The following is a 9,474-nucleotide window of genomic DNA, read 5'->3' as shown; positions in this document are numbered from 1 at the left end:
ACCCAGTTCTCCAGTACAGAAAAGAGAAGAGCTGTCCTGGGAACTGGCCATGACCATGATGCCTACTCTGACCCACAGGCTGGAGGGGCTGTGGTGGACTGGCAGAGTACCCTCTTAGGGGCATAGGCAGGAGTAGGGGATGAAGGTATGGTGTCACTCCAGAGGGAGCATTACCTTCCAGGTCTGCTGCCATCCGCCTCTCCCCCTTTGAAACAACAGGTACAACAAAGCAACTTATTACCAAATGATTTAATTGGTGGTATGCTGCTTCTAGGACACCCAAGGCTTGAGGACCCAATGACTGTCCCCCAAGACAAATCACAAAGTGGGGCTGTGTACAAGCCCCAGATGACAGCTGTTTCCTCTGCACAAGGTCACTCTTCCTGGCAACAGTTTGGAGAGGGAGGAAGGGGGAGGAAGAGAGACCCTCTTGGGAGGGTTTGGTCTTATGGGTCCCCGAGGTCTCCAGCCCAGCAAAGTCCCAACCCAGACCGGAGGGGAGGAAGGAGGAAGAGCACTCCCCAGCCAAACCTACCTCACCACCGGAAAAACCAACAACCCAAAACCCCAAAGGAAGGAGGGTGCCAAATGTCTCAATGGGGAAGTGTTTTACAATCGGGATGCTCGCTCTGTCCGTGGCCTTGAATCTTCGCATTCTCGCTGAGTCACCAGCGAAGCCTCTGGTGTTGAAACTGGTCCGGTGCCTCGTGCTGATTAATGAATTACAAATCCCCCACCCATGTGCCCTCTCCCTGGTCACTGGGAAGAAGAATGAAGAACCTTGTGAACTAAAGAGAGAAGCTGGGCAGTGGGCCCTCCTGCCCCCTTCCTCCCCCTCAGGGGGCATTGTGAGCTGGTTAGTCACCTGCCCCAGCCTCTGGCGCCTCACAGAGCTCCAGCTTTTGGAAATGGGACAAGCAGCGGGACAATAGGCAAGGGGGGCGGTCAGCCCAGACAAAGGGCAGCAGGAAAAACACCATCACTTGCTTTGAGGCCAGTTCGCTGGCATTTGGGAGAATGTGTCATTGCATTTACTCAAGGGGAAGGGGGAGGGAAGGTTAGAGATGAGGAGGCAGAGGTAGGGTGGGTGCAGGGAACCCAAACAGGGCAGGAGGCAGGGGGCAGGCGTCCCCAGGCGGAGTCCGAGGGAGAAGCCCACATCGAGACAGGCTCCCGCCCCTGGTTCTCGGTGTCTGCAGACGGACCGATGCCCTCCCAGCCCCCTCCCCCAGGAGGCCCAGGGTGGTACCGCCGNGGCAGGGGGCGGGGCCGGGGGCGCCGGGGCCACACAAGGGGAAGGCACCACCGCCTCCGGGAGGGGTCCGGGAAGGAGAGGTCACCCCCGAGGAGGGAGGGCCAGCGAGCGGCCACCGCCGCACAGTTCCCTGGCCCTGCCCCTCGAAGCAAATCCTAGGTTTGCATGGCCTTGCCAGAGTCCCCTCATTTCTACCCTCCTGCATTCTTTTCCAGCAGCTCCATACTGAGCTCCAGGAGTCCTCCCTACAGATCTCCAATCCCAGAGGACCTCCTGTGTCCTGTTCAGGGCCCAGGATTGGGAAGGGGCTGCCAGTGGTGGAAGGGGAGACAGGCGGTGGGGGCATGGCAGGGGAAGTCTGAGCCTTAGAGAGAGGCTGAGGGTGAGAGCAGGGGACACCTCTCCCTGGGACTCTGATCCAGGGACATCTCTGGGCTTTCAATGCCCCTCCGACGGGACACAGGTTCATATTCTAACAGACCAGATACACTGGCTGCCCTGGAGCCACACATTCAGCCAGGGGAGGAAACTGGCAAGAGATGGCAACAACTGTCACTGGGCAGTCCAGAAATGTCTACTAACTGGAGCAATATCTCCTCCCCTCCACCACAGACGTGCACTCCAGTCCCATTCACACTGGTGTACACTACCCCTACACTACCAGCTACTGATTCCTGACACTTCACATTCCTGCCCACAATCCCACCTGCTGGTTCACACCCTGGCTCCTGCTGCTCTCTGGCCCCTCCCAAACCCTCCTGCACCCTCTTGATAACAACACCCTTTCCAGCTCACCCACACACTTGCCCTGGACTATTTACTTCACTTCTTCCCCCTCTGGTTTCAGCTGGCTTCTCAGCCCCCCCCCACCACACACACACACTTCACTCTGACTCTCCCTGAGCACACCCAGGGCCCTCTTGCGGCAGTCAGGTAGCCTCTCCCTCCAACCAAAGCCCAGTTCCTGTCTTGGTGCCTTACTTCAAAAGGCAGCAGCCTGCCCGCCCTGTTTCTTTCCCTGGACCTTGGCTTTTTCTGTCATTTGGACTGGAAGAGAAGGACACGAGGGGATGTTGGAGAGGACAGCAGAGATGGAGCCCCATGTTCCAGCTGGGAGGACCTTTAGCATGCACAGTGCCACATCCTTGTGCAAGCCTATGGTCACCAGATGGTTCATGGCAAAGCTAGGTCTCCTGAGTTCCAGACCCCTGTGTCCTCACTCACCCTGCCACTTCTCAGCGGCCCAGGAGAAAGGGAACCAGGAAGAGGGCAGCCAGCTCAGAAGATGGAGAAAGCTAGGTTTCTGTGGGCTTTGCCCTGTGCAGGCAGGTCAGGAGGCAGCCTCCAGGGCAGTTTCCTAGTCCTGTGCATGGATCTCACGCCACTGTGTACACACTACTTCCTAGGCTACTCTACCCCTTCCCCCGCCCCCATTTCCCAAAACAGACCCCCCCCAAGGTCACTCAGTTTTGTTTCTGGTCTGGCATGAGGACAGGGCCTTTCCTCATGTAGAGTTCTGGAACTCTCCAAAGCCTCCCGACATCAACGTTTAGAGCTTACAGCTCTTATTCACCAATTCCAGGTGCAGTCTCCACCCAACCACCCTGGACATCCCTGCCACTAAGTACTGTTAGCCTGGGGCATAGGCCAGGGAGCGAGGGACAGCTGGCTGAATACAAGTACACTGTGGTGTGCCTGTGCAGTGTGTCGGGATGGCCCTGCGCTTGCGTGGGCTGACAGTGTGTGTGTTCATGAGGGGGGCCTCGTTCCCAGGGCCCAGGGATCTGGATGGAATTAGGGGCTGGCCCCGGAGGGGGCCAGGATGGGGGGGCTGCAGCAGGAAACGTGAGCTGCACTCATTAGCTCCTCACGTGCTCAGCCGGATTTATAAACACAAGGAGAAGACGGGATGTAAACAATCAGTGGGCAGCAGCCAGAGGCAGAGCAGAGGCCGGCAGTGGGGGTAGGACTGGGGGAGGGGGCCAAGATATGGCCCCATGGTGGGGTTCACCTGTACACTCTGAGCCAGAGAGGAGGGTAGGTGGGGGCTCCAGAGACTCATTGGATACTGCCACCCAGGAACACAGGGGAGCCGGGGCTGCTCTGGGCTCCAGTATTCACAATGAACTCAGGTATTCTCTGCGTCAGGCAATTTTCTGCTTTGCTGCCTGAGATATGGGCACATCTTGCCCAGTGTGCAAGGTGTCACAGTAGGAGGCAGAACCCTGAACTTCACCTGCCTTTCTCCTCTCCAGGCCTCCTGATTCCTGAGACTCCTTCCTTCTTTTCTACTTCTCTCTGGCCTGGTCAGTCAGCTCCTTCTGTTCTCCCCTGTCCCCCCAGCCCCCAGCCTGCAGTGACAGAGTTACCTCAGAACTGAAATATTCCTGGAAACACCGGCCCTGTCTGTTTAATTTCATGAGCCGTTTTTCTGCCCAGATGACTTAGCTCTTGTTTATCCAAAGGCTTCTCCCCCTGCTGTCCTTGTATAGGGAGCTGGTCCCCACAGGGATGTCCCCCAAGGCCCAAGAAGGGAGGAAGAAACAGGCCCAGGGCTTCTCACCACTTCTCTGCCACCGGGGCAGCCCAGTCCCAGAACTCTGGCCGTTGAGGCAATTCCTACGTCAGTGGAACTTTGGCATTGCCAATAACTTCAAGCAAGGCCAGATTCGTCATCCTGAAAGCTACCTCAAGACGGAAGGGCCACTGTCCCTCTCAGCAGGTCTTCAATCTCCAAAATCTCCAAAACTAACCCATAGGGTTCTGGAAGGGACTCAGCCAGAGATCTGGGCTGAGGACTGCCCAGGGCTTTGTGCAGAGAAGGGCCTGGAGTCTTCTTGAGATATGAACATGAAAGACTAGGAAGGAATCAGGCCACACAAGAGCTAAATGGAAAGAAGGACTGAGGAAGGTGCATTCAAGCTACAGGTAGGAGAGGAAAGTGGAGTTGGTGCCCCACCCTGCTCTCTGTCCTAAAATACAGTGGGCACATGCACAGGTACCCTCACACCAGGAGTCCTTTACTCAAAAGAGCAGTCCCTGTGGATAGGAGGCACCCCTACTCCGACGACCCATCAGTAAAGCCAGCCATTCAAGCATATGATAGAGTCCATACTGACTGGCTGGGCCACTGCAAAAGTCCCCACCTGTCCCCTGTACTCTCTGAGACACTTTATAACATCCTTGATAGTAACCCCCTCTAAGGGCTAAAAGACCCAGTTATTATAAATAATGTCTAAACCTAATCTAGTCTTCATTCTTTCCTAACTCCAAACCCTATCCTGACTGCAGTCAAATTGTTAAACCTATCCAACTTATTTCTTAATATTTATTTTTTATTTTTTTTTTGCGGACACAACATCTTTGTTTGTATGTGGTGCTGAGGATCGAACCTGGGCCGCACGCATGCCAGGTGAGCACGCTACCGCTTGAGCCACATCCCCAGCCCTATCCAACTTATTTCTATCAAAGAAACATGTCATTATAGAAAAAATTGGAAGTATAAAAATATACTGGGGCTGGGGATGTGGCTCAAGTGGTAGCGCGCTCGCCTGGCATGCGTGCAGCCCGGGTTTGGTCCTCAGCACCACATACAAACAAAGATGTTTATCCGCCAAAAACTAGAAAATGAATATTAAAAAAAAAAAAAAAAGGAAGTATAAAATATAAACTAGAGAAAAGAAACAACTTGACCTCATACCTATCCAAGCTTAAAACCCAAACGAGACCTACCCTTTGTGACATGCCAAGTGTTGCCCCATCTGACATCTAAATCAACAAATTCATAAACCTTAGCCCCAGCTAACCATCTGCCTGCCCAAACCTAACCACATCCCACTGCTGGACTCAAACCTCAACCACACTCAATCAACCAAATCCCAAGTCTAAACTAATCTGAAGCATTAAAAGTAACCTAGTCTTTAAACCTACTCCAGCCCAAACCAATTATATTCCGCCCCCGTCCTAGCTCAGATGCACACTGAGTCCTGAGCTTGGACCTCACCTAAAAGCTTGGAAAATCAAGTTTTCCCAAAAGCGACCAGCCCGCTTCACAGTACAGATCCCAGGCCTCTGGACTGGCATTCTAAACTTCTAGCATCTTCAGCTGACAACCCCACTCATCAAATACATACCTCTCCCCTTTGTGTTCCACCTCCAACACCCTAGACAAGAATGGGCAGACCCCCACACTGCCACTTGTCCTAAAGGGGATGGATGCTAAATCTCCCTCAATTTAACTTCATCCTAACACCCCACACCCAGGAACCATATCCTAATACACCCACCACTGACTGCATTAAGTCAGCCTTGTGTCCTTCAGCCTGACCATGGTGGTGTCACCCTACCTCTGCCTTCTCACTCTTCTAGCAGGCCTGGCTGACGATGGCTTGCAGTGCTGACATGTGCCATTTGCCACCCCTCAGTTCCCTTCAAGCTGCAAGGGGACCAGGGGACTCGGAGAGGAGGATAAGGTGCAACTGGAACCCTAGCACACTGGCCTGGAGCCCCTAAGCTTGGTCCAGCCCACCACGCACATACACACACGTTGGCATGCACACAGTCACACACTGCCTAAGACTTCCTCAGCTGATACAGATATACTCTCAAATATCTACTGATAGACGTGCAAATGCCAAGTACTTGTCCTCACGTACACGTCCCTTGCCCATCCTTCATCCCATCTGGTGTCTCACTTCAATCCTGCTCCCAGCCTAGGGTGGGGATAGACACCTGAGGGACTGCCAGCTGCCTCCACACTTGGGCTTGGCCCACCCTCATGCTTCTTGCCCATCCTGTCCACAGGGGACTCGTGGGGGATGTTAGCTTGCCTGTGCACGGTGCTCTGGCACCTCCCTGCAGTGCCAGCTCTCAATCGCACAGGAGACCCAGGGCCCGGCCCCTCCATCCAGAAAACTTATGACCTCACCCGCTATCTGGAGCACCAACTCCGCACCTTGGCTGGGACCTACGTGAGTATCCAGCTTAGGAGTCTGGGCAATTGGGCGAGGAGTGAGCAGAGGAGTTGGGGGAAGAGAGCTGATAGTGGCGGGGTCCTGTTGAGTGACGGGGTGATGAGGAGGGGCCCTTTGGCTCCAAGCAGTCTCCCTAGTTGGCCTATCTCCTGCCCTTCCCTCTTAGGTGCCCCCCCTCCCCATCCCTGGCCCCAGGACTAGGCATGTGGGCAGGCCTTGCACCCGCCTTGGCCCATTGCCCCACTGGCTGCCAGCCCAGCTGCCCGCCTTCCCCTGGGGGCCGGGGAAGTCTCCTCTGTTTACACCGTGTTGTGGTGTCTCTTGCACGGGCGGGGCTGGGTGGGGATGGAGGGGCCCCACCTCCCATGCCTGTGTTTAAACTCTCTTCAGCCCCCAGACCTGGGGCCCTGCTGCTCTGGACCCATGGGCCTCCCTCTGTCTGCCTCTCCCATCCTAGCCAGGCCTCCTAGGGGGATCATGGGAGAAAGGGGTTGCAGAGAACCCAGGCCAGTAATGGCAGGGAGTTCAGGGTGTGGAGGGCAATTATGCTGTAAGGACTTTGGGGTGGTCCAGAGGTGTTCAGAGAGCCCAGGAGAGAAGGAAGGAGAGTTGGAGGAGCCGGGGACCATGGGGAACCAGCCCCCTCTTCCCGTGTTCCTCTTCCACATCCCAGACCCTACTCTGGAGCCAGGGAAGGAAAAGGGAGGAGGGTGGCGGGGGAGCTGGCTCCAGCCCCAGGATACACCGAGGAAATTAGTTTGTCTCTGTGCTTGTCAGCGTGTGAACCTCCCCCTGGGCCCTTGCCTATCCCAGGCCTCGCCCCTCTTCTCTCTTTCCCTCCCAGTTACATATCTCCTGCATCCCCTTCCCTGGGCCCCAGGCCATTCCCCAGAGGGTTGGCAAGGGCTTTGCCCTCTTCCCTAGACTATACTGCCTTCCATGCCTTTCCTGTCCCCTCTAGAGACTGCCTCAGTTTCTTCCTTCTGTAGCCCTGTTCCTACAAACTGAACCCTGCCTTGGGGCACTGGTGAGTACCCTTCTGTCCCCTATTCCTTAGGCTGGGGGGAACAGGAACGTCAAAGAGGAGCTCTGATGCCAGCAGTCCCTCTGCCTTCAACCTTGGCTCAGCTCTCTCCAGTTTCCCTGTGTAGAAAACCTTTGCTGGGCTCTGCTACCTCCTCTAATTCCCGACCCTTTTTCTCTCCTGGCTTCCCCTGCCAAATTTCTCGAAGGAGTGGTCTACACCCTCTGCCTCCACTTCCTCTCCACCCACTCACTCCTTAACCCCCTGCAATCTGGCTTCCAGGCCGCGGCAACAGTTCTCTCCAGGTCGTCAGGCATCTTCTTCTCGCCAAACCCAGCGCATTCTCTAAGGCTCTCTCTCCTTGCTGTTTTGCAGCCGCTCTGCGGAACACTGCTGCCTTCTTGAACTCCTCTCCTTGGCCTCTGCACTCTCCTGGCCAACTCTGCCTCTGCAGCCTGGCCTCCTGGCTCCTCGTGGCTCTTCTTCCTCTCTCCCTGCCCTGTGGTGGCACTCTCCCGAGGTCTGCCCTCTCAGCTGATCAGCACGTCCTTCCTGAGTGGCGCCTGCGTGGTTTTCTCCTTCTACCTCTCTTTGTAGAAGAGTTCATCACCCCACTGCTTCAGCTGTTACCTCCATGCAGATGACATTCCCGTTGAAGAAACTTAGGGGATGCCCATGAACAGCAAGGACTAGTATGGAGACAGGGCCAGTGTCAGGGAACAGGAGAAATAGACTATGGGGGCGGTGCTCTCCTGCTCCGCTCGCCTCCTTCCCCATCGCCCTCTCCTTTCCACAGCTGAACTACCTGGGGCCCCCCTTCAACGAGCCTGACTTCAACCCACCTCGGCTGGGGGCAGAGACTCTGCCTAGGGCCACTGTCAACTTGGAAGTGTGGCGAAGCCTCAATGACAAATTGCGGTTGACCCAGAACTACGAGGCCTACAGCCACCTCCTGTGTTACTTGCGTGGCCTCAACCGTCAGGCTGCCACAGCAGAGCTGCGCCGCAGCCTGGCCCACTTCTGTACCAGCCTCCAGGGCCTGCTGGGCAGCATCGCAGGCGTCATGGCCTCTCTGGGCTACCCACTGCCCCAGCCTCTGCCGGGGACTGAGCCCACCTGGGCCCCTGGCCCTGCCCACAGCGACTTCCTCCAGAAGATGGACGACTTCTGGCTGCTGAAGGAGCTGCAGACCTGGCTGTGGCGCTCAGCCAAGGACTTCAACCGGCTTAAGAAGAAGATGCAGCCTCCAGCAGCTGCAGTCACCCTGCACCTGGAGGCCCATGGCTTCTGATCTCTGACCCTTACCACCTCCTCTTTTCCCCTCTGCCCCTTCAAGCTCTGCTCCCACTCTGGGTAAGAGAAACCTGTATGCCAACACTTGTTGAGCCAGGAGACAGATGGTGGGATCTCTGGTCCTCCAGGCCTTGGGTGGGGGTGTGGTACGTCCTGACCTCTGCCCAGCTCCGCGAGTCCTATGGGTCTGGAGAAGAAATGTGTCAGGGGCCATCCTGTTTCCATGGAGGTTATGTTCAAGGGAGCTGAATGGCTCAAGTGAGGGCAAAGGCTCTCACCACCTATTGCTTGCTGCCATCACCTGCCAGTGCCCTCCAGCCCCTCATTTGAAGGCAGGAGTAGGGGCCACTGTAGCATGTGCCTTTCTGGAGTGAAGCCTCTCCCACCCCATAACTCCACATTCAGTTCAGGAAACAGAAAGGCGACACGTCTAAACAAGAAGAGATGGAATGAAAAATGGAAGGGGTGGGGTCTGCACTGGAGGTGGCCTAAAAACCAGAAGAGGTAATACCGAAAGGGGGGTAGTCACCCAGGTAATCAGTGGCATAAGGTGGCTGAACGTCAGGACCTCGCCTCGAGTTTCCCTGCCGGCATCACATTGCCTCCTCTCTGCCCTTTCCCAGGGTGTCTGTGGTTGCCCAGGCTGGGAGGGCGGCCACGGCCACAGCCACAGGGTTTCCTGAAAGTTTACATTGCAGTAGCATTGCAGGGAATGGGGACAGCTCCCCAGGCCCTGCCCCCCAGCCCTACCCACTCATGACTCTAAGTTTGTGGTATTAATATTTATTTATTTGGAAATGTTATTTATTAGATTATATTTATTGCAGAATTTCTATTCTTGTATTAACAAATAAAATGCTTGCCCCAGAACTCAGTCTTTTTGCTTTCCTGGTCCTCCTGGGGCACACTGTGGGCTCTCTGGGCCCCAC

The 9,474-nt window shown here is 55.6% G+C and overlaps 1 protein-coding gene across 3 annotated transcripts; it reads left to right on the top strand.

Moving 5' to 3' along the window:
- The first annotated feature begins 1,250 nt into the window (after nucleotides 1–1,250).
- Nucleotides 1,251–9,415, top strand: Clcf1 (cardiotrophin like cytokine factor 1). Of its 3 annotated transcripts, none has more exons than XM_048807725.1 (3): nucleotides 1,251–3,387; nucleotides 6,059–6,225; nucleotides 8,049–9,415. In XM_048807725.1, exons 1-3 carry the CDS (start codon nucleotides 3,378–3,380, stop codon nucleotides 8,541–8,543), a joined length of 672 nt encoding a protein of 223 aa, XP_048663682.1. In that variant the 5' UTR covers nucleotides 1,251–3,377; the 3' UTR covers nucleotides 8,544–9,415. The 3 variants fall into 3 exon arrangements, with proteins under 3 accessions (XP_048663682.1, XP_015358696.1, XP_048663683.1); XM_015503210.2 differs by having other exon boundaries at nucleotides 1,251–4,183; XM_048807726.1 differs by lacking the exon at nucleotides 1,251–3,387 and having other exon boundaries at nucleotides 6,092–6,225; nucleotides 7,628–9,415.
- Nucleotides 9,416–9,474: the final 59 nt, after the last annotated feature.

The sequence above is a fragment of the Marmota marmota genome, unplaced genomic scaffold (assembly GCF_001458135.2).
Source record: "Marmota marmota marmota unplaced genomic scaffold, marMar, whole genome shotgun sequence".
Lineage (NCBI taxonomy): Eukaryota > Metazoa > Chordata > Mammalia > Rodentia > Sciuridae > Marmota > Marmota marmota.
Note: the sequence above shows the minus strand (reverse complement) of the source record. Positions and strands in the feature narration are given on the sequence as shown.

What these genes read in the sequence shown, in the direction of transcription:
- Clcf1 (XM_048807725.1), top strand. An exon ending in GCACCTTGGCTGGGACCTAC is followed by an intron (nt 6,226 to 8,048) that starts GTGAGTATCCAG and finishes TCCTTTCCACAG; the next exon opens with CTGAACTACCTGGGGCCCCC.